At 37.6% G+C, this 25,940-nt stretch overlaps 1 protein-coding gene across 9 annotated transcripts in view; it reads right to left on the bottom strand.

Annotated features, from left to right (window-relative positions):
- The window catches only part of PKP4 (plakophilin 4), a 145,408-nt gene that overhangs the window by 64,706 nt on the left and 54,762 nt on the right, over positions 1–25,940 (bottom strand). For all 9 annotated transcript variants that reach the window (XM_081948598.1, XM_081948590.1, XM_081948595.1 and 6 more), the window contains one exon: positions 13,564–13,676. Coding sequence is in view for 8 of the 9 variants with exons in the window: in XM_081948590.1 (XP_081804716.1) it covers positions 13,564–13,676 (113 nt within the window). In the remaining variant the exon portion in view is untranslated. The remainder of the gene's footprint in view (positions 1–13,563; positions 13,677–25,940) is intronic.

Genomic DNA, 25,940 nt, shown 5'->3' with positions numbered 1-25,940 from the left:
CCACATCTGTTGTTTTTCTTTGTATGTGTAGTCAGCCAGGATGTTTATCATGATGTCCCTTATGTTTTCCCCATCTTCTTCTATAACATTTTGAAATCTAAGGTAATAGGACATTCTCTCAAATTCTATTTTCATCTGTTGGATGTCAAGATCTTTGTTCCCTTTCTGCACAGCTTCTACCCCCCCCCTCACCTCCTCCACCCCCCCCCCCTTCCACAAGATTCAGTCTTTGTGAGTTCTTATATATTTGGGCTTGATTTTCTTTAATTTCATCTTTCATTTCCCTTAGCTGTTTCTTGATTTCCTCCTGGCCCTGTAAAATTTGTTGAAGCATTTGTTGAAAGTCCATCTCTGTAGTCTTATGTTGCATCAGTTCTGTTATCTTTGACTGTGTGGCTGGACTGGATGTTGCGGATGTTGGAGCAGAAGTAGCAAAGCCAGGTTTTCCAGGAGGGGGTCTTTTGGATGCCATCCTTTATAACGTTAGAAGTTCAGTCCAAATATGAAATAAACAGTTAGAAAAGAAGGGTAGCCAGGTGAATCCGGGAGCAGAAGAACCAGGCAGAAGAGAATCTCTCCAATAAGTCTGGCAATAGATAGAAAATTTCCCCTAGAAAGTTTAAAAAATACCAATCCACAAGAGATTCCTCTGGGAGACACGGAGACAAAGACCGGAAGCCTGAATTTTAAAGGTGGAGTCAGGTTTCACAGTTCATAAAGACAACGGAAGTGTGCCATCTTGCCCTGCCAGTTTTGGGCACAGAGGCATAACAAAGTTTTAAAAAGTTCCAAAAGTCCTCAAATCACTGTAATATGTAGAATTAAATTGAAAAGAAAATCGTCTCAGCCTGAGTGAGGCTTCATTCGTTGGCTCTCCCCCCTCCTCCTTCCCCAGGGGCTGAGAGCAAAATTGTTCCTCGCCGCTTGTCCAAGGGGGGGGGGAAACCCCCCTCCCTCCAGCCGCACCTCCAAAATGCTCCGAAAGTTATTTTAAAGTTTTAAAAAGCTGAGTAATTCTTCATGCTGAATAAGGGATGAAGAGAGAAGCAACCTCACCGCACTGCAGCTGCTTCCTTCAATTGTTGCATTCTCCAGTCGGCTTATAGCGAGGCGCGAGGCGCAGGAACGCGAAGCGCCCTCCGAGCTTGCTCCCCGGTGCCTTGGGCGCGCGAGAGACCTCCCGCCGGCCGCCGCCGCTGCAGGAGTCCTCTGCGATGCCGCCCCTCCGGCAGGACCCCTCTGCGGGGTGTCCTGTGCCCCCCAAGGAGTGGGGAAGCCCACCGGGGAGCCAGAGCGGGCAAAGAGCTGCCCGTCGCCGCCGCCGCCGGAACCGGAACCAAGAATTGAATTCTTAATTCAAAAGGATATGGTTACTTCAAACAGATCAATGCCACTTCTAGTCATCAATTTCATCATTCTGCTATTTTTGATGGGTTTAGTCAGTTTTGAATACATGAATAATGGTTTAAGTTGAATCCTTAAACTTGAACAACATATATATTTTTGCTAATTTATTGAAGTTCATATCTATAGCAAGTCATTTATGAATTGATTGGTAAATACAAGTACATTTTTTCTTTTTAGCTCACTGTTGCATGCCACCCAGAGTCACATTTTGTGAAATGGGTGGCCATATAAATAGGTTACATAAAAATATAAAAAGAACACATTTCATTTTTCAAATCTCATTAAGTTTAAAATCAGGTCGTCCCTCCCACAGTGAATCACTGTTCTTGAATAATACTGCAAAACTGTCATATTATCTTGTCTCAGAAATGTGGTATTTGTCCCCCAGCTTAATTACTTTCATCACCCCTCCATAAACCATTTTATGAGACATTTAGTCTCACTTTGTCTTTTAAACACAGCCAGTGCTTCTAAAGAAAGTATCAAATTAAAGTTATACAGTATTTGAACATTTGAGATATTCACAGAATACTGTCATAGGATTCTTCCCTCCCCTTCTAGAATGGAAATAGATCAATCTTCTTACGGATCTATTTTATCATGTTAATTTTTGCAATGGATTATTTCCCCCTATTGGAAAGAATAGAGGAGTATGGAAAAGTAGCAGGCTTGAAAATAATTAAAGACAAAACAAAGATTTTGACAAAGAACATACCATCAAGATGAAAGGAAGAGTTGGAAGAAGCTTTGCAGATTCAAATCACAAGTAAGGTTAAATATTTGGGGATATACTTATCAGCTAGATGTAGCACTCTCAAGGAGGATAATTATACTAGACTAAAACAACAAATTGCAACTGATTTGATGAAATGGGAAAACCTGCAACTATCAATGTTAGGAAGAATCTCTACAATTAAAATGAACATTTTACCCAGAATTTTATACCTGTTCCAGACAATTCCAATTAGATTGGGCAAGGACTTTTTTGAAGATCTAAATAAAATAGTCTTGAAGTTTATTTGGCAAGGGAAAAAAGCAAGAATAAAACTTAAATTGTTACAAGATGCTAGAATAAGAGGAGGATTGGGCCTACCTGGTTGGGAGTTATATTATCAAGCAACAAACCTGATGTGGATTAAGGAGTGGGTAACACTAAAAAATTCCAGATTATTGAATGTAGAAGGTCATGATTTATTGTTGGGATGGCATGCTTTTTTATGATATAAGGGAACTAAAGCACATGGTTATTTTAGAAGACACTACATAAGGGAGGCCTTGTTATTAAACTAGGAAAAGGTTAAAAGATTACACTACATATCCAATAATATATAAAAAGGAACAAACTGTAAGATATGTTGAAATATTGAATACAGAGGGTGAACTCAAATCTATTCAAGAGTTGAAACAAGAAGGAATAGAAATGAATTGGTATTCATATTTACAGATACAATCTAGATATAATGAAGATAGAAAATCAAAAGATCTTTACAATGAAATGACTGAGTTAGATAAAATTTTAATAGGTACTGATGAAAAAGTAATTAAAAAACTATATGGATATTTATTAGAGACTAAATAACAAGAGGAACAAGTTAAAGAAACTATGATAGCTTGGGGGGAAAACTTTGGGTATGGGATAGTCAGAAAAATGGCAGAAATTGTGGTCTCAAAATTATAAAATGACAATGTCAACTGCATATAGAGAAAATTTGTATAAGATGTTTTACAGGTGGCATCTATCCCCAACGAGAATTGCAAGAATGTCCAAGAATAAATCGGAAAAGTGTTGGAAATGTCATCAGACACCGGGTTCATACTACCTCATGTGGTGGACTTGTATTGAAGCTAAAAGATACTGGACTAAATTCCACATGTAGTTCGAGAAAATGATACACAAACACATAGACCTTAAACCAGAGATCTTTTTACTGGGAATCATACCAGAAATTTACAACAAAGACTTAAGATATTTGATTGTAAACGTTTTAACAGCAGCTAGAATTGTATTTGCAAAAAACTGGAAAAACGAAATGATACCAAAACAGGAAGAAGTTATTCGAAAGATAATACAGTGCGCTGAAATGAGCAAATTGACATTTGAAATTAGAGAACAATTTTATAAGATATGGGATTTGTTTTATCAGTGGCTGGAAAAAAGAACCTGGAAATGAAAAATGTTTACTTATGTTTTAATTGAAGGAGAAAAGTGAGAATACAATAATGTTGTTAAATAAGACTAATAAACGATACAATGTTTTAATTGGAGAAAAGCCAAAATGCAATAATGTTGTTAAATAGACTAATAATAATACAATGAAACACTGACATATATATGAATAATTTAGAATTTTTGTTATAAAATGAAGGACAAAGATAATAATGAATTTATGTACATTTGATAGAGGATTGGTAATATAATATATAACTCTAAGTGCATACTATAAAGATATCCTGTTGAAAATAGTGATAGATATATAAACATAAACACTTGGTAAATTCTTTTATACTGTAAAAATATTTAAAATGAGACAATGATTACATAAAGGTACGTTGTTATTAAGCAGACAATCAAGAATGTAAGAGAATTAAGTTTATTGAAAAGAAAGAAATATTAATCGTAATTTAATATATGCTGTACAATGAAAGTGAGGTTTTTGATTATATTAGATGGAAAATCTGTGATTGTATATGTAATTGAAAATACGGATGCAAAAACACTTGTAACCAAACGACATGCTGTATGTTATGGATGAAATTTTTTTAATGTTGTCTTTTATGTTTAAAAATAAAAAAGTGAAAAAAAAGAAGTATAAGCACCTGTGAGAGATAAGAATTAGTTAGATGAATGAATGGGATGAAGATAGATGTTATGTGGGACCACACAATACACCTAGTCATTGGTTTTCATGTGTTGTTGTAAAAGTACTGACATTAGGGACAGGAATAACTGATCTTAAATTAATCTGCGATATGTTAAATTTACTATATAAAGTAGCATCTACTGTAATATTACTTCAAAAATTCTGTGCTTCCAAACAACAGAAATTTGGATAGGAGAGGGATTATTATCTCAGTCTCCTTGGTCCTAATCTAGTACTTTCACCACAGTCTCTTTCATCACCTAGCTCCAGGACATAAACTACACTGAGTGTAGTTTGAACTTGAATAAGTACATTGGATTGCAGTGTTAGAATTTTCATTGGTGCAAATGTAGATATGAAAGTAATAGACATCATCCAAATAGAATGTATATGAAGTGATATATCAGTAACTCTTCCTTCAAGAAACCTTAAATCACTTTTCTAAATATGTAGATTTCAAGAGGACTGTTTTTTAAAAAACAAAACAATAATTAAGCCATTTATGCTTTAGCACTTAGGCAGGATAAAGTAACTAAAGGCTGAAGAGAACAGATCCTCCAATAAATCCAGGGTAGAAAGGGGAGAAGAGCAGCATTTTAAAAATTTTTATGTTTATTTATTTATTTTTAATTCAATACATCAAAACATACAGGAGCTATTAATGCATACTTGCTCCAGATGTAGAGTATATTAGAAACACAAGTAAGGAGAAGTAAGGAATGTACAGGGACTTGAAATTTCAAAGCTTTTAAGAAATATAAGGACATCGGAAAATGTTATTGGGTATATGGATAAATTTAGTTATACATGGAACTTATGATCTCATCCCAAAAAAGGGAAATGCTGTTTGATCTAACAGATCAATAGGCAATACCAAGTAGACTCAACCAATGTAACGATGTTATATAATTAGATCTGGGATATTAGCTACAATTTGGAGTGTGTGTGTGTTCTCTACAGAAAACAAATATTTTTAATCATCTCTTCCATTACTATGACACTGGCAGTTTTATTTATGTTTTTGTGCTGTGGGAATGCTCAGATTATTGTTTTTTTTTAAGTTAACCAGAGCAGTTCTGTTCTAAACCCATCAACACCTACTCTCCAGATGGGTAGTGTTAACTAAAATAAACATGACCTTCTCTTGTTGCACATTGTAATAGAATTTGTGGTTACATCACATAAAAAATGTTCTTAAAGATGTCCTCTTAAATTAATTTTAGAAGAGTTTTCACATAAATTCAGAATAGCAAAATAAAGGCACTATATGGCATTAGGTGAATTGCTTAAATAATAATGTCTGCAAGACAAGGCATACATTAAAAAACAAAATACTATTGAATGTCAACTTTAATAAATTAAATGTTTTTAGGTCTTCTCCAGTCATATAATATGGGTACCTTACATGCACACAAATATACAACCTTTAAAAGGCTATAACTCAATTTACTTTTGGTATCAACTGAACTTTGTTTTGGCTATACACTACATGCATTTTCCTGAAATTAAACAATTCTTTTGTTTTTAGTTTTTCAGCTAGTCCTTCCTTCCTCTGTCCCATAAAACACATAGATTGGGGAAAATAGCTTCTGTAATTTTATATAAAAATATAATAAATAATGCAACAGCCATTTAAGGAAGACTGCATTAAACAAATGGAAATGAATGCCAAAATACATTCAGCTGAATTATGATCGTAGGCTTGGATGATGGCAGGAAAAAACATTGATAATAAAAATAACTTTTCATTAACTTTCAGAAAAACAAAATTTCTTAGCCAAACATATTCAAGACATAAGCAATTAATTTTAAAATGTTCATTAAAAGCAGCATCTCCAAAATGACCTTGATATTCATTTTACATGGTATATAATTTACACAACACAGAAAAGCCTTTTAATTGTTCCTGAGAATGAAAACATGAACCCATATCATTCCCTCTGTTTATAATGTTCAAGGTACAAGGAACAGCCATTAAATAATTAAAGTGGCATTATACATATTCAAAAGGATCTTATGGACAGCTGCAGCGTGTGATGGGGTAGAATGCCAGCAGAGAAGACAGAAGTAGGCCAACGGTGTTGTGGGACCAGCCACGACCCTGAGGCCTCTCTGCAGTGGCCTGTTGAAGCCTGGTGACCATCTTATTCTGCCCCATGATTGCTGGACCCTGGAGGATGGCGCTGTAATTACAGGAGGTCTAGACTACGTGCTCATCCCTGAGGCCTATCCACTGTTAAAATATTTAGAGGATAGAAGCTGTGGAATTTTCAGACTTGTCATCTATGAAAAGAAGGGTTTTATTCTATTCACTATTGAGGGTGGTTGCCTGATGGCTGGCTGAGAGTTGGCTTCATTCAGGGTGCCTGAGTTGGATTATAATTGAGGTTGCTGAGGGAGGAATTGCTGGGCTGCTAACTGCAGAAGCATCTCAGCAGCCTGGACCCTTTTTGGTGGGTAGATGATTCATAGGAAGAGAACGAGACCTTTGGCCTGGGAGGGAGGTTGTCAGGTAGTTGGGGAAGAAGACATTTCAGCGGGGTTGAGAACAGGCAGAAGCATTTAGGTAGTGATAGATGGAAGGAGATATGATTCTATTCTACCCTTTTTGCTCAGTCAAAATTCTGGTCATTGAACCTTCAAAGGCTGGACTTCTGACTGCTGCTACTAAATAAGGCCTCTTTCATATGTGATTTGTTTGGAATGGAGAGAAGTTGCCCTTTTAGAAATCTGTGATTGTCTGGTGCATTCTGCTGGCAGCCAGAGGTGCTGCTTTGCAGTGTCACTGCGTTGATTGTTTGCTAGCTAAATGTATCGAGCTCTTCAACGTAAACAGTTCCTTTTCCCATGACCTTGCAGGTGTGGTTGGAGAAGGAGTACAATTGTCGATATGTGAAATACCACATGAAATGGGAATTTTAAATTGTACACAGACTTCTGAACAAGGTATTGCACCACCAGAATATGGTCTACACTTACTGATTATCGATTCTTATCCACAAACAGTCACCTTATCTCACGGAGTTACTGTGGGGAAAAGATAAGAGGGAACACTACCTATTTTACCCTGAACTCCTAAATGAAAAGCCCTGACAGTTAGATACATCCAACTATCCAATGTCAATTTTGAAGCTGACCTGACCAGAGCTATTTTGAAGCTTCAGCGTTGCCACACTGGAACTGAGTGATAGGGAGGGGGGAATAGAGATAGCTGTGATTTCATAGCCAAAGCAAAATACTTTCTCCTGGGAACCAAGGACATTCTCACAGGTGGTCAGAGAGACAGGAGGACTGAAGTTACCAGGCAACCGGATGACACCTTGATTGGATCATGTGACTGATTGTTTGGGAAAAGAGAAAAAAACGTTTAGATTTAATTAGATGAAACAGGTGAGAACCTTTAGTCAGTTTTCCCCAAAACTGTGCCAATATGATATATCCAATAAAACTATTCTTTGAGGAATCTACCTGCCTCAGAGTTTTGTTTGCTATGGTTGTGTTACCTGGAATCCTGACATCTGATTTATATAGCATTCATGTGGTATATATTAATCTTCTATAGTTTAAGTTACACGTTTGAGAGTATGATAAGATAAAGACAGGTGGGGGGGGATTGGGATTGTTTATGTATACAATAAAAATATTAACAAAATAATCTACCTTTCTTTGGGAAGTCTCTTCTCTAATGACAATCCAGAGTTTGGAAGTAATTCCAGCACTATTTCTAAACTATTCAGCTTAAAATGTTCATAAAGCCTCAATAGTAGGTCCCTGCAACCAGCTGACTGCATCTATTTAATAGGAACTCTGGCTGAGTTACCCAAAGTATAAATGTTCTACAGAAGATTTAGATATACATTTTTAATTCCAGTTGGTAGGGATTGTTACAATTTGGGTTTTTACATCCCGGGGGAAATTGACTTGTGGCATTACAGGTTTGTGAACAGAATGGCAATGAATGCAAGTAATTAAAAATGGCTGCTCCAAGAATACTGCTTCAGTGAACTGCTCCAAATAAACTGAATTTTTCGGGGAGATACATTTTTCCAGTACACACTGGCTACAACTGGATGTTGCTCATGCTCTATCTTAAAGCAAGAATATTTTTTCAAAATTTGTGAACATTTGGTAAATTCAGAGCAATATTAATGGTTTCCTAATACTAGTTAAGCAGAAATAATTGAGCTACAAACTTTATTTTAAAATTCAGTATCAAAAACGATCAGCACAAGAATCTTATATGCTGGAGGGGTGAGACAGGTCACTCTCTCCTGCCTTCTCAGTGTTAAGCTTGTCCTATAATGGTTCTTTGACTCCCGGTGGGAAATTACACTATCATTATTTGTCAGTTTGCTACCACATTTCAACTTCATGACCTAGGCTGCTAGAGGCACTAAAATAACAGCAGCTGCTTACAAGTTATGATAAGTGAATATAACCCTGCGGAATACAGATCTTTTATTGAAAAGTGGATGGGAGAAGACAGGAGATTCTTGACTATGTCAAGGTAACAAGATTTCCCAGCTAGAAAAAGAATAGGAGCAGGATTACTATGAGAAACAATCATAGTTCAATTTGTATAAGGGGCTACAAAAAACCAAAATAACCTGTTCTAATAAGGTTTGCTTGGCTTTACAGTGTTTCCTGATTTCATGATGTGCTAACGAATGGTCTGGTACTGGCTATAAAAACATTGTGGACCATGAGCTGTGATCGTTTTCAATTGGGTGTAGATAAAATACTGAAATGTTTCAAAAAACAGCATAGTTAAAGCTGTACTGTCTTTGGAAACCTTTCCTCCCTCATTTTTGAAGTGGCTAAAGTTCCATTGTTTTTGGAAACCCTTCTGAAGACATTGCATCTTTAGCCACATATAGGAAACATTTGCCAGAGAAGCTGGGTATGAAAAAGAGAAGCAAAGGCAATGAGGCACTGGGTGCAAAAGGTTGGTGTGGAAAATTGGGAGACAAGGCCCTGGATATATAAATGCTTTCTGCCGCATGCCGGGGAGCAAAGGAATGCCTGCTGATATTTGCGGGAGTTCTTGGGGAGTGGCAAGCAGCCATAGAACAGCACAGTTTGGGGCTGCTGGCTGCACCACAAGACAGGAGGCAAGATAGCCAAAAGGCTCCCGATGGGGAAAAGAAGGCATGTGGAGGGAATTAAGAAGTACCCCTTTGGCGGCAAATGTGGGCGGGCTGCCAAGCATCTAAAATTTGATCATGTGACTGCAGGGGCACTGCAACAGTCATAACTTTGGACATGAATCGGACGTCCATTTTTCAACACCATTGTAATTTTGAATGAGAGTTGAGAGAATGGTCGTAAGTCATGGACTACCTGTATATTAAATATGGTAGATAAAGGAAACTTTTAATTCCTGCACACGAATAGGAATGGAGGACCAGACATTCTATCAATCTTTTTGCAGATTTCACCTACTGACCAAGCTATTGTCTGATGTTTTGTTAAATGCTTGTATGAAAAATTCTCACAACAGTCTTGGCAGATAGCCAACAGATAATTTTTACCTTTGACCTTGTCTGGTTTCAGTCTGGTTTCATAGGAAAGAAATAAGCCTTGGATAAAATTAGGTAAATTGGTTTCTTAGAAATGTATTCTGAACATTGAAATTTATAGTGATGTTTCCCTGGAAAAAGTAATGTGGCATGATTTAATTTTTTCACCAATTATGGACGTACATATTTCTTTATCAAGTGGATTAAAGTGTACAGTTCTTGTTCCTTTGCTAGAAATATTACAAATGGAATTATTTCCTCATCTACCAAATTTTTGCTTGGGACTTACTAAGGATGCCCTTTAATTCCCCTTAGATTTAATTTAACACTGAAACCATTGGCCTATCTTGCAAGGCAACTGAAGGACATTCTGGGCATTAAAATGGATGAGCATGAATCATTATTATATGCAGATTGTATATTTGGTCTTACTGTTAATTAGGAACATTCCATACCGATATTTATTAAAATAGTATGACAGATAGGAAATTATCAAGTTTCTCAATTAACTGGATTTAATCTCATATTCTTCCTATAGGGTCTAATGCATTTATGGAAATTTAAATCTTACAATATTTTTCCCAAAAGCAAAATATCTTTATTATGTAAATGTTTTAAAATATTTATCTTAGATTAATATTCATATAAAAAGATGGTAAAAACCTCAATTACTGAAAAACTGACATATAAACTCAAAAGGATTCCCATGCCATGGTAACCTCAGCAAATATATCATCACGTGAATAACGGTCTTGTATTTTTGCATCTTGTCTGCAAACATAGCTCATTCATTTCCCATATAAAACAGCATATTAGCCCTTTTTGTTTGTAACATTTATGATTAGAACAAGTCAAATTATCAACATGTAATTTGAAATTTGATTACTTATTCCAAAGCTGGTGCTTGTGACTACCCATTTGACATGCAACAGTAAAACTATATATTTGTGGAATTGAAACTTCTAGGCAAGGCTATCTTAAAGGGTTTGCACCAGGGGTAGGTTCCGGCAGGCACTACTGCTGGTTTGCACATGGATGTGAACTTGTTCTGTGCCTGCGCAGAAGCGAAAAACCAAAAGGTGGTGCCTGGAGAACTAGTTCCAGGGCGTGGCAGGTCTGGGTCACTTCCAGCGACCCAGGCCACCAAACCACTACCAGTTTGGCCGAACAGGTCCGAACTAGTAGGAACCCACCACTGGTTTTCACCCACAGGCAGAAGTCTCACTTATATTTTGGCATATTGAATTTGAGGCAGTACTAATTTTCATAAGCTATAAATTGTCAAGTGCAAGAAACCAGGACCAGGATTGTTCAAATAAGTACAAGTTTATTTTATGCCAGTTCTAAACAAGAATCTGAACTACTAATAGTCCAGGGAAATTGGTGGTAGATAAGAACCAATGGAATTCAAAAGATGCTGGACTTAGATCTCTTGTGGGTGTGAAGGGACTCCAAACTAATCATGCACTTGATCCCTCCCTCGGGCTCATCCTGGTCATCTACACAAATTTAATCAACAGAATGCTTTACATATCCATTTTAATTAATCATGAAAGTGTGGGCATGATTTTAAGGTATTTCCTACCTCCAGATATATTTGATTGTTTTGCTGACTGAAAGTTCAGAATTTGTAAATGTAATAGAAGAAATATTGAATGGCAAGTACTCAAGCCAAAAGTCTCAGATTCGATAATTGTATTTACTTTTAATCTCTCACACTCTGTACCTCCTTTCTCAATCATGAAAACTTGTTATTTATAATTAGTTCCTGGTTTTAAAAAATTACTGCTTCTGAATTTGTGACAGATTACATAAATTGCACATATGAAAAATTGACATAATTTCATGGTAATGTTTCACCCCCATTCAGGCTTCAATTATCTTAATCATGTGGACAGCCACCTAGTTAAAGAAAAATAATCATTGCCAGTTGTTTATAGTAGCAGGTGTTAGGTTTAAAATACAGTGGTGTGGTGATTCTGAATTTACAAATCTAATCAAGCTGCGGAAATTTATTTGGAAAGTATTGAAAAAGCCTGCCTGAACCTATGAAAAGCTAAATTATTTCAAGTTTTCTTTTAAGATTGATGAAGCATTCAAATACCTCTAGATCGTATGATTCCACGTTAGTCTAAATAGGCTATATTTACAAAATTTTCCAGTGCAACTATTAGAAAAATAATATGTAAGCAACAATAGGCAATCTGAATTAAAAGTATATTAAAACCAATTTATCATTAAAATAACCTGGGTTCGATATTTTTTGACTTGCTTGTGAATGATTTGGTGCTTGAGATGAGCAATGATGTTAAGTCTGATGATTTCCAATATTCTAAAATGGTTAGTACAAAAAAAATCAATTTTGGAAAATGGACATGAAACTGGCAAATTAATTCAATACGAGAAAATGGAAAGTGAATGGCGAATGGATCCATAACAGTAATAATAACAACATTCATGATTCAACTTGTAAGAGCATCTACATTATGACCATATATTTATCCTACAAGTTTGGGAAGTATTAAATTCAATCAAAACTACGGTACCTGGTAGGCTATATGTTATTTTTCATATAAACTGCTATGCTTTAAGCATATGGAAAGAGAAAATGAAATTAATGGTTTGGTTTGCTATTGTGAAGGCAATGCTTGGGGTTTATTAAGAAAAGAATCTAAAATAAAATTATAGATATGATACACAAAGACTACACAAATCCTGGAATACTGTGTCAGGTTATAATAACTAAATCTCAAAAAGATGATTTAAGAGGTAGACAACATCCCTACAAAAAAAGATTAGATAGATACTAACTAGACGGTTGCCTTTCAAATCAAGCCACAGATCCTTATTGCATCCAATACTGAGCTCTAAGATGGTTCAAAAGTCTGCAAGTCAGCATATGCTTCTATCAGTAAATTAGTTTCCAACTCTTTCCTATGCACACAGCCAAAACAATTGTTGAGCTTGAGAAGCAAACTCAATTCCTTTTAACACATTTCTAACAGAAACGAGAACGATCTGGAACTGAAATTCTAAATTTGTTATATATATATTACTAGCATAGTGGCCCAGAGACCAATGTTATTAGTTGTATCCATGTTTCAAGTCAAAAGTTAATTTAATATTGCAGAAGTTAATTTAATAGTGTAGATAGAAATTGTTACTATTAGCAAGACTACATTGATGTGATTTAGTGAATTATCATTTGGGGCCACCGCATCACTTTGTTGAATCCCTGAATAAATCTAATAACAATATCAGCAGAAAGAGACAGATGTTCAAGATCAATTGTGTGCACTGTAGTGTGTGTGTTCTCTACAAATCCAAAGGCCACAAACCAGAGGTGCAAATAATTGTGGGTGGAGATACTTCTAGAATTAAGGAATAAGGGAGCTTCAGAACAGCTGCCCATCCTATAAATCTCTTTTCTACAGCAGAATGAGTCTCAAAATATAGCTATACAAAACGAATGAAGTTCATGCCTTTCTCTTCCACTGCTATGCTTTCATTTAAAGCAAGGAGAGCTGTAGGGTTTTGTTAGTGATGTACTGCAAATCACGGAGAGAACTACCAGTGACAATTCCAATCTGTTACATGCCTTCCCTACTACAGAGCTAAATCCATGATTCCCAGGTAGCTGGCAAGAAAATGGCCATGAAATAATGCTGAATGTGGTATTTAAAGATTGAAAGATTTTCAACATTCATGCTGTGATCAAATAAAGGTTTATTCGAAAGAAGTAGCTGACAATTTGAAAATTAAATGTGGATGGATACCTTGTGCTTGCAATGCTTGGCGATTCTGCTCCAAGCCTGCATCTTTCTAACTGACTGGCAACAATTTGCCTTTCCACTTCAAGTTCTCTGGTGAGTCTTTGAAATTGGAGTTCCTGTAATTAAAAACAATTTAAAATATGTTTAGATAATGGTCAAATGAAATAAAAACTTGTTCACACATATGAAAAGATTCTACTGAGATAGATACCAATTATATGTAAAGCACTAACTTGTCTCTCATCTAAAAATGAAAGTTAGGGACCCTTGGGTAAGAACTGACTTTCATCGCTCAAAAGTTGAAGTCTGTAGATTTCCAGCTCCTGAAAAATACTAGGTGGTAGGATCATGTCACACCTATTCTTGGTACAATGGCCTGGATACACATACAAATTACTTTACTACTTGAAATGAGCTTATTATAATTAGTTTTTCCTATTATAAAAGTTTCTCCCTCTATGTTTTTGGTTACAGACTGTACAATAAATTCAGCAACTGCCTTAAATGATAAGCAATGCTTATACAGGTAATCCACAACTTACAACAGTTCATTTAGTGACCAAAGTTACGACGACACTGAAAAAGTGACTTATGACCGTTTTTCGCAGTTATGGCCTTCACAGCATCCTTCAGTATTTTATCTACACCCAGCATCCTCATGGTCAGTGATCAAAATTCAGGTGCTTATCAACTGGTTCATATTTATGACCATTGATGTGTCTCAAGGTCACGCGATCACCTTTTGCAACCTTTTGACAAGCAAAGTCAATGGGGAAGTCAGATTCACTTAACAACTGGGTTACTACCATGTTTCCCAGAAAATACGACCTGTCCTGAAACTAAAGCCTTGCCATATATTTTGGGTGGGCAAAAATATTCCCCCCCGAAAATAAGCCTCCTGGACAACCCCAATCTCCGGCCCTAATCCTTTAGGGAAAAAAAACCCAGGGGTCTTCAAACCTGACAGCTTTAAGACTTGTGGACTTCAACTCCCAGAATTCCTCCTCCAGTCATGTTGGCTCAGAAACTCTGGCATTTGAAGTGTGCAAGTCTCAAAGCTGTCAAGTTACAAGACCTTTGCACCCCTAACCCTTTAGAAAAAAAGACCCCATGGGTGTTCAAACTTGACAGCTTTTAAGACTTGTGGACTTCAATTCCCAGAATTCCTCCTCCAGTCCTGTTGGCTCAGGAACTCTGGCATTTGAAGCATGGAAGTCTTAAAGCTGTCAAGTTACAAGACCCTTCCACCCCTAGAAAAAAAATGCAGAGGTCTTCAAACCTGACAGCTTTAAGACTTGTGGACTTCAACTCCCAGAATTCCTCCACCAGTCATGTTGCAGTGACGTCATCTGCGTGGATCTGCTCCATCTTTGGTTTCTTCATCGTGGGCAGGGCTGCTGCTGAAGATGCCGATGAGCTGCCACCTGAATAACTGCTGCTACCTCCTCCTCCTCCAACAGCACCACCACATTTGCACCTGAGCTCAGCGCCGCGTTACCCCTGCCTGCTCCTCCTCCTCCGTGCTTTTGAGGAGCCATGAGGCTTTTTTTCCCCCCTGCTCCCCCCCCGCCTTCCTACTGGCTCCTACAGCCTCATGGCTCCTCAAAAGCACGGCGGCGGAGGAGGAGGGCGCAGGGGTAACGCGGCGCTGAGCTCAAGTGCTCCGAGTGGAGGGGAGGCAGCGCTGCCACACGCGGGGATGCCGGCTGGAGCTTTGCCGGCTTGAAGTCAGCCGCAGCGCCAGGCACAAAATCCGGCAGTGCTGTTAGAGGAGGAGGAGGAGGTGGCAGCAGTTATTCCGGTGGCGCCGGGGGCTTCACAACTACCCTCAGTCGCCCCGTGCTCATCAAAGCAAGTCTGGGGAAGTTCTTTGCGGGCAGCCCGTTCTAGCTGCCTGCAAAGGACCTCCCCAGCTTCCGGAGCCTGTGGCAATAGAAATCACTGCGCGGTAATTGAAAACTGCTGCGTGGTGTTTTCTTGCCACGTGCGTGGCCGCGCAGCCGCGCACCTTAGAGGGAACATTGGCCACAGCCTCAGGATCGAATGGCTGTGTTGCGCTGTTGCAGCAGCAACACAGCAGCCATGAGGTGACTATGCTCGTGAGCAACCGCCCGGCAACCCCCCTTTCCAACCGGGCACAGCACTGCTGACCGACCTAGCGGTACCCGGAAAGCACCAAGCAATGCGAGCGCCTGTTCGCCGCACTCCGCCTCCCACGTCTCGGCGCCTTCGGAATGCCCCTAGGTGAGTGAAAGGGGCTCTGCATGGTTGGAGAGGGGGGTGCACGAGCAGCTTTTCCGCTCCCTGCTCCCATGACTCGCAGGCTCATGATGCCCTTGGCTAACTCTACAGTACCTGCAGAGCCAGGGCATCTCTGCTGCTGGCGTTGCCTGCCGCTTTTTTTTTTTTTTTGCGGCTTTCAAAGCACGGAAGACGGATCGTGAGCCTGCGAGTCGCGCAAGCGCAACCCCCCTCTCCAGCCATGCAGAGCCCCATTCACTCACCTGGGGGCATTCTGAAGGCGCCGAGCCGTGGGAGGCGGAGGGCGGTGAACAGGCGCTTGCGTTGCTTGGTGCCTTCTGGGTACCGCTGTGCCCGGCTAGAAAGTGGGGTTGCCGGGTGGCTGCTCGGGAGCGTGGTCACCTCATGGCTGCTGTGTTGCTGCTGCAACAGCGCAACACAGCCATTCGAACCTGAGGCTGTGCCCGGCTCTAAATAACTATAAATAACTCAAGACTGTAAACATACCTAATCTTCCCCCTCCTCCTATTTCCCCACAATAACAGCCCTGTGAGGTTAGTTGGGCTGAAAGAGAGTAATTGATCTAGAGTCACCCAGCCAGTTTTCATACCTAAGGCAGGACTAGAACTTATAGTCTCCCGATTTCTAGCCCAACACCTTAAACACTATACCAAACTGCCTCAAAAATAAAGTAAACTGAACAAGAGCAAAAGCAGTACAGTAACTAGGACCAACATTACAGGATAGATAGTCCCTGACTTATATCCATTTATCTAGCAAGCATTCAAAGTCATGATGGCGCTGAAAGTGGGCGGGAGTACCTCAGTGAGACAGAAGGAAAAAATGGTGGCTCCGAAGAGCTTCACATAAATTCTGTCTGACAAACCAATGCTGGGGACCCTTTTGGGTCAGAACTCCCCTGTGGGGGGAGTGAAAAGGGAGCTGCATCTCATCAGACCTACAGGAGGGTAACAGGTTCCTCGTAGGTCAGAGATTAGTTATATGAATCGGCGTTGGTAGCATGGTAACATGGCTACCATTAAACTGAGGGCTGCTGGCGAAAGCATCTAAGCAGGAGCAGTGTACGAAGAAATGTGAAACCTGATAAGAATATTTAGTTAACCAACTGACATAAGTCAGAATTTGGAAAAGGCAAAGAACCTTGTGAGTATAAATAATATTGGTAGATAGTGGTTTGGCAGAAAGAAAAGAAAAAAAGGGGGAAAATGCCAGGTAAAAATAATCAAGCCCAAAAAGAATGGCTTGTTTGGTGACAGAAATGAGGAATACAGAGAATTGACTAACCTACTGAAACACAAACTTTGAATTTGGATTTGAAAAGATTGTGCCTTTAAAAGAGAATGACAATAGAGAACTGTATAAAGGAATAGAAGATGAAAGTTAAAAACATACCAAGGAGGCTTGCTTTGTTCGAGTTTTGTCCTAATTAATATCTTAAACAACTATTTTCTCCCTTAAAATCTAATCTTGTACAGTTTGGAAATAAATTTTGGAAAGAAGCTTGGAAAGAAGATTTAACTAACCAACGGACATAAATCAGAATTTGGAAAAAGCAGGAGGGGGAGGAGAAACGAAAGTTAAAAGCATACCAAAGAGATTTTCTTTGTCCGAGCCTATCTGAGTTTGTTCTAATTAAAACATATTTTAAGCAACTCTAATCAATGAGAGGTGGAATGTTAGAAGGAAAAAAAATCAAGAAAAAACACTAGCCTGGATTTAAAAATATCAAGCTGTATTGCTGGAAACTATCGGCGAATCATTTGCTGGAGGAAAGAACAAAGAACAAAGAAAGCGAAGTGATTAAGATGTCTCCACCTTCTCTTCCTCTCTATGTTAGCTGAACCGAAATATATAACTGGACCAGAGTCTCTCTGTTTTAACTGAACTAGAATATAAGTTGGACTGGAATTGTGAAATTATAATCAACAGTATAACTAACTGTAACTTTGGGACTGGACATTATGGAAAGGTTGGAATTTGAAGAGTTGCGTGAAATTATAAAAAATATGCATAAAACATTAAAATTAAGTTTAAACAGAATTTTGAAGCCATAATCTAAGGAGAAGCTGGAAATGAAATAGGAAGAGGGGGAGGGTAATGAAATGGTAGAAATGGTGGAAAATAATAAGCAAATAAAAGATTTCACTGGGCTTGATAGTGACGTAGGGAAAATTGAAAAGGGAAGAGGTGTCCTAATAAAGGGAAATAAAAAGCAGAAAAAATATTTTACTGACTCTGACAGTGGCACAAGGAGAACTGAAGAGGGGGGATATGTCCTAACAAAGGGAAATAAAAAGAAGATAAAAGATTCCACTGGGCTTGACAGTTGTTTGGGAAAATTGAAAAGGGTGGACATATCCCAACAAAGAAAAGGGAGATGACAGGAATACAAAATTGGGACAAAAGACTTGTCAGGAAAAAAATGGTATTTAGAAATTGTTAAGGGGAGAATTTATAAAGTTAGGCATGTGGTTTATATCTTAACATGATAATTAAACTGAGTTGCTAACTGATTGAACAGGATAATGGAAAGATAATTAAATAAGAGTTAAAATATATGAAATATTCTTTTATACGATAAATTAAACTGTTAATTGATTGAATATGATAAAGGAAAGACAATTCAATATAGGCTAAAATACAAGAAATATGAATGCATATAGAATTCTTAAGAAGATGAACAAAGTGAAGTGTGTATTGCTTGTTATTTTACATAGCAAATCAATGGAATTGTAATGAACATTGAGCAGCAGGGATTGTTATTTAAAGACATTCAAATATAAGCTAAGTTAAGATATGGAAAAATGGAGGGGGGAACATGAAATATACTTATAATGAGATTATAAAGACATTAAAATTTGGGGCGGGTAATGATATTATGATGAGAATAGCTGGGAATTGTAATCAGGTCCACTAAAATAAGGGGGGGGGCAGTTTAAATATATAATTGCTATATATGATTACTTTTTTTTCTTCATTGTTTAAAAAAATGTTAAAACTAAAGAGGTTTATTGATATGAAATTATAAATACCATCAACATAAAATGGAGCTTGCTCAGAGGATAAGAGGGAGAGTGTGGAAGAGAGGGGAGAGGTAAGGGAAGAAGAGAGGGTGGGGGGGAAGAGAAGGGAAAAAAAGGAGTGGAAGGGGGAGAGAGGAGAAGGAGAAGGAGAAAGGAAGGGAAAGTAGAGAAGAGAAGAATGACAGAGGATAGAAAGGAGGTAGGGAGGAGAGAGGGAGAAGAAAGTGATGGACAGGGTAATATGGTGTATGGAGAGCAGAGGAACCAATAATCATTTTTTGAGAGTTGATGGTAAGATGAATTGTTATTAATATTTAATAATATAAAATAATGTTGGTTATGTAATAGTATACATGTGGTTATGTGTTATGAAAATGAAAAAAATAAAAAACTTTAATTTTTTAAAAAAGTTATGATGGCGCTGAAAAAAGGGACTTATGACCCGTTCTTATACTTATGACCATTGCAGTACTGCCATGGTCAACTGATCACAATGAAAGTGATTGACAACCAGAATGTATTTATGATAATTGCTGCATCCCGAGGTCATATGAACACCTTCTGTGACCTTCCCACGTGGCTTCCACTAAGCCAAGATGGAGGAAGCTGGATTCATTTAAGAACCATGTGATTCACTTAAAATATTGTACAATCAGTCACAACTCACATAACAACTGCACTGCTTAGCAACAGACATCCCAGTCCCAATTGCTGTAGGTCAAGGACTACTTGTGCAAAAAATCACTATATAGCATTAGGAGTGTGATGCTATGCACATATTTTTTACTACCCACTGCATATCAGCTGCTTTGGGAAGAATTCCATAATCAGAATGTTTAGCCAACTTATTACAGGTACTCCTCACTTAATGAGTGATTGCTCAATGAGCAATCGCTCAACGACACTTCAAAGTTATGACAGACATCTCCAGCACATATTACTGTATTTTCATTATTTCACTGTTTATTTTATTGTTTCACTATTTTGCTATTATTATGTTTATATGTCTTTGCATTTCTTTTACTGTTGTAATCTGCCTAAGAATAGCCCCAAGGTGAGACAGGCAGCAAATAAATTTAACGAACAAATAAATAATGGCTTATTGATACTGGTTATTATTTCTATTATGCTATATGTTACATGAATTGTTGTAACTTTGCAATCTGCTTATATTCAACTAAGGGGCATAAAAATACCTGTAATAAATACTGTCTGCTTAGATAAAATGAAAAGTATTTACCTATGTAATTAATCATGGCAGACAGCCAAGCCTGTGTCTGCATACTCATTGGAATCACGGGACAGAACAGTACTCAATATCATAATTCACTCCTAACCACAGTTGTTGATGGTTAGGAGTGATAAGAGAGCAAGGGAAATTATACTGCATGGACATCAAAAGAAAAACATTTCATATTTGGAATTTATCCTTAAGAACAACAAAACAATTTTCTATCAGGTTACTTAGTCATAAATGATGTCAGATTAGCAAATTAAACAAAAACAATGGTACAACATATCCACTGTTTCCTGGCTCTTGGCAATGAAATAAGGTAAGTTCACACATAATAACAAATTTTGTTGCTTTTATTTAGAACTGTACTCAAGTTAGTACTGGAAAATTTTAAAAAGCCTTTGCTAAAGCACTTTCCTCCTAAGTACATATAATAAAGGCCAAATGTTCACCTTGAATAAAATAGCAAATTAGTCCAAACAATTAAGGACATATATTTTTGTAGCTTACCCCTTTACTAAGGATAATTCTATGGCAGATACATTAAATGAACTTGATACCCCATATAATCAACCCCTCTTGATCCAAGTCATTTCTGCAACCTAGACTGCCCTTATATTACCTCTGATAGCTCTATTTTTTTTCTTGCAATTAAAATAATAAACAAATGAGGTGGTTTAATTCTAGCTGAATTATTAAAGACTTTTATTCCTGGATTCCTGTACTGGCTTCTTTACACATTCATAGTGTTCCCTCCATCTAAAAATGACCTAAGGATTTTCTTTCAGTCTCTCAATCACAGTGTCCATTTATAAGAAAAGTGATAAATCTAACTTGTCCCATCAGGTTTTTTTTTTTTTAAATCAAAATAGGCTTTGTAAGCTTATTTACAAAACTCTTGCAGATGATCCTTAGAAAGGAAGGTTGTGAATATAAATGTGGTGTATGAACAGCTGTCGAGTATGAAGGTTTGATCCTCCACTTTTGAGTACAGATACATCTCATGAAAGTTTTCAGAAATAACATAAACATATAGTCTAATAAAACACACTAAAGAAAATGATCAGGGATAAACAGTTGAGATCATGAAACATGTATTTTTAAGAAACAAAATGCAAATAAAAATGCTTCTATTATGTGAGGTAGCTAGTTTTTGTTTAAAAAAAGTAAAAACCCTATTATTCTAAGAAAGAAAGAAAGAAAGAAAGAAAGAAGAAAGAAAGAAAGAAAGAAAGAAAGAAAGAAAGAAAGAAAAATAAGCAACCATGGCCAGAGAAAATCTTTTGTATTGGGTTGTGTATTAAAGCAAGTAAACAAAGGCTCAATTGACATCATTATTTCAGTTTCTCAAACTTATTTATTATGATTATTATGGATGAAATATTTATGCCGAAACAATTTCCAGGGAAAAATTCTTTGCCTGTTCGCTTGCCCCAACCCTGCTTGCATCTCCTTGCATTCATCATCCCAGCCCTGCTGGCCTATTGTAAAACCATGAAGATCTGATTATGACCCAGAGTTGGGGGCATAAGTGTATTAAGGGCTCAGTGTCTTCGCTATTTTACTTAAATAAACATAAATACATATATCTATTCTGTATTAATTTTTTGAATAATGTACACTGCCCAGTGTCACTTGCTGAGATGGGCAGCTATAGAAATTAAATAATTTTTGTGAACACAGCAACTACTGATACCGTAATGCATTTATTACCTTGCAATAGCAATAGCAAATTAGACTTATAAACTGCTTCACAATGCTTTACAGCCCTCTCTAAGGGGCTTTGCAGAGTCAGCCTATTACACCCAACAATCTGGGTTTTTGTAATACTTTTGAATATTTTGTCAGTCTTGATCAAAGTATCTTTGAACTAAGGAGGATTATTAAAAAAGGAAAGAGGAAACACACTAGAGATTTCGTAGTTGGCATTCACACATAAAAACAATCTCTCTGTCATACATTATTTTTGATCTACACCAGGGGTGTTCAACCATGGCAACTTTAAGACCTGGGAATTTCAATTCCCAGAATTTCCCAACTAGCCATGCTGGCTGAGGAATTCTGGGAGTTGAAGCTCACAACTAGATGGCTAGATTACAGCTACATATCTAGACAATGGCTAGATTACACATTTTGCAACTGGAAGAAGGGCTTTATTAACATATCTTGGTTTTCTAAAAAAGCTTAAGTCTCCTTTGAGTCTCAAGCCTGTCTGACTCCCAGTGACTTCATGAACATGTCAATGTATTTTTCTTGACAATAAAAATTTCAAACAACTCACTTGTGCCTGCTGACCTTCCTCATTTATCAGCAGGAAGACTCAAATCTAGGAAGTTCCCACTTGCACAACACCTGCCCAAGAACTTCAACATAGATTCCCTATGGAAAACCAAATGAGTCACTGAACACCCAGATATAGGAAGACATACAAATGACCCCACAAAAAAGTGTCAGGCTTTGAAATATCATGTCAGCAATGGACAATCCTAAATAGGACTTCGACTCTAGAGGTAGAAATCTCTCCAATTCTCACAACTTTTACAGAAAGGAAAAAAACAATAGATAAAAAGATAAGCAGAAACAGCATCTTATTATACATTGTATCAACCATGTGTTCAATCATCACTTTTGCCACTTTCTAATATATCAACAATTACAATGATATTCCAGATATATTTATTTTTGTGATCTGAGTCTTTCCAATATTGTTCCCTCCCCCCTGTCCCCAGGCAGAGCTGCAGCCCCTCCCTCCTTCATGTCTTGTGTATTGTCGCCTTTTTCACTACCTCTTATATTTTCGTCCTCTAGGAGGGCACTATGTTTTTTAATGAAGGTCTCTGCCTCCACAACTGTGTTAATTCTAATTCTGTTTCCCTCCCAGAAGATCAATATTCCTTCTGGCAATAACCATCTAAACCAAATTCCTTTATTATATAATTTCTTTGATAAGGAGGAATACTTCCTCCTCTTATCTCTTATTTTTTTTTGGAATTTGCTTAAGAATGGCAATTTCTTTATCTTTATATTTTAGTGGTCCCCCACTTTGAGCCCCTAGAATCTCATCCTTCATGGTCTTCCTAAGAAATTTAACATGTACTTTCCTTGGAACATTATGTGTTCTGGCATATGCTGAATTAATCCTGTAAACCAGATCCATATCCCACCACAACTATTCTTTATCTCTTTTAATATATTCTGCTAAAATTGTACTCATGATATCCTTAAGATCTTCATCTTCTGTCTCCGGTAGGTTCTGGAATCTGAGAAAGAAGGACATTCTTTCAAGTTCTATCTTTGCCGTAAAATTTTCCAATTCTATATTCCCCTTCTGGACTGCCTTAACCTCCTCCCCCAGCCCGACTGCACTCTCCTCCAGCACACCAATTTATTTTCTGTTATTTGTTGCTGCACACTTTTGAGCTCTTCTCTAAAATCTGCCACCTCCTTTTTCAATTCATTTTGTCCCTGCATAAGAGCCTGGAACATTTGAGTAACAGATAAATCTTTTGAACTCTCTCCAGTCCTTTCTTGTTGTGAAAATGATGAAATTTTTGTCTGTTGAGTCATTGGGCTGGATGTAGAAGAAGTAGGTGCCGAGGCTGCTTTGCCTGAAGGTGGTTTTCTGGGCCCCATTGTCTGAGTTTAGAGATGGGTATAAATCTTTTGCAAAAGAAATGGCGTCTGTGAAGCGCGCAGCCGAGTGAGTCCGAGAAGACAAGCAAATCCAAAAGTGAAAGTTAATCCTCAGTCACAGTTCCAAGCCAAGAAGTCACACACACACACACACAATAAAAAATCAAATAGTCCAAATCCAGAAAGACCACATAACAGGAGAAGCTCCAGGAGTCCTTCAGGGCGGGTAATATAAAGCCAGACTTTCTTCGAAGGTGGTTTCAAAAGGCAGACTTCATTTATAAGTGCAAAGAAGACGGAAGCAGGCCATCTTAGCTCCCCCTTTCACAGGGAATCAGGAGCAGAACATCAAAATTTTCCATAAAGTTTTCAAAACAACTCAGCAATCACCTCTTGCAATTGTGATATAAATCTTTTCACATAGTTAGTTCAAGTGACTAATTCAACTTTTTGCCCTCTCTCTCTCTCTCTCTCTCTCTCTCTCTCTCTCTCTCTCTCTCCATTCCGAGATTGAGAGATAGTCCAAATGCCGTTTTGCCTGAGAGGGGTAGAAAAAAAAAAGAAACCCCCCCTCCAATCTTCCAACTTCAAACAGATTGAATCCACAATTTACAAAAAGCTGCTGCTCGTCAATTAAAAGTGATTAAGGAGATTGGAGCGAACTTCTCACCTCCAGCACTTCAGCCGCTGCATGTAATTAGTTATTTCCTTCCGGAATCCATTCAACGAAGGTGCTGCTATGCACCCCCTATGCTCCCTGGCTCCTGAGGCGAAACTGGAACCCCCTCCCCCAGCTGCCGCCTATCCGGGGGGTTCCAGCAAGCCGCCCTACGGCAGGTGGTCCCTCCAAGACCGCCTGTGCTCCTAAGAGGAGCCCACCGGAGAAGCAAACAGCGGACCAACGTCCGTCGCCTTCGGAAGCTGAAGCGATCTCCTAATCTAGATGAAATTTTAATATACATTGCTAGTCCATATATATAATATGCCATACATTAAACAAATCTTGATAACAGTATATAGATGCCTTGGTATTGTTTTGGTAAAGAATGATTGACTTCTCAACCTAGTTTACAGTTTTCATATTTTGTAGTGTTCCCCCATCTAAGTACTAACTGGGTCCAATCTTGCTTAGGGGGTGTTGTTTTTAGATATCATTAATACTCGATAACTCCAATCATGAACATTCATTTCTTTTTTTAACAATTTCATTCTGAAGTTCTTATTACAGGCAGTTTTTTTTTTTTGTTATCCAGCTCATTCAATTTTGATAATACAGATAGTCCTTGAGTTACAACAGTCCATTTAGTGACCATTCAAAGTTACAATGGCATCTAAAAAAGTGACATAATCAGTTTTCACATTTACAACCTTTGTAGTATCCCGTTGGTCATGTGATCAAAATTCAGATGCTTGGCAATTGATTCGTATTTATTTATTTTTTAAAAATATATTTTTATTATTTTTACATTTAAAACATTGCAATACTGCGGAGTCGGAGTGACCATACATTCACATTATGTACAGCTAGTTTCAACCATTAACAATTAATCTACTTATTACATTGTCTATCCTTCTGTCCAATCACAATATATACATTTGTTCCAGTCTTGTCATCTTGTCTTATACCAATCATAAAATCTGTTCCATACTTCAAAATATTCTGATTCCCCTTTATTTTTAAGTTCAAGAGTGAGCCTATCTGCTTCTCCACAGGCTTCTTCTTCAAGGCTGAGGAGTTCAGCCTTGAGCACAAAGCCATCTAGGTAAGCTTGGGCTAGTAACATACACACCTCTAGGAAGAAAGAACTGCTGAGTCACTTATGAAAAATGCTGCCAAGAAAAGTAGAGGGCAGTGACCAGAATCCAGAATGTCTTGAAAGCACAACTGTTATTCTTTCTACTTTCTATGCGTTAACTAAGAAATAGATATTGTAACATCACTATCCACTATCATAAAAACAGAATTTTGAAAAAAGAAAGAAAAACATTCAGATCATTCCCTTATCATGTTTCTCCATTCTTTCTTTCTTCTCTGGATGAATTCTTAATACTTAAATTAATAAATTTAAAAACTATCATTTTATAAACTTAACAATAATTAGAAGCATATACCTTGTGAAGCCAAACGACCTCACAAGATAATTCAACCTATTTTGTAAATAGAACAAAAAGACTTTAATCTTTCTTGATGGACGGAGAAAAATTAATATAACCTATTTTGGAGAGAG

This window comes from Natrix helvetica (genome assembly GCF_964273705.1).
Source record: "Natrix helvetica genome assembly, chromosome: 1".
Taxonomy (NCBI): Eukaryota; Metazoa; Chordata; class Lepidosauria; order Squamata; family Natricidae; genus Natrix; species Natrix helvetica.
The sequence above is the reverse complement of the archived record's forward strand: the minus strand, read 5'-3'. Positions and strand labels throughout refer to the sequence as shown.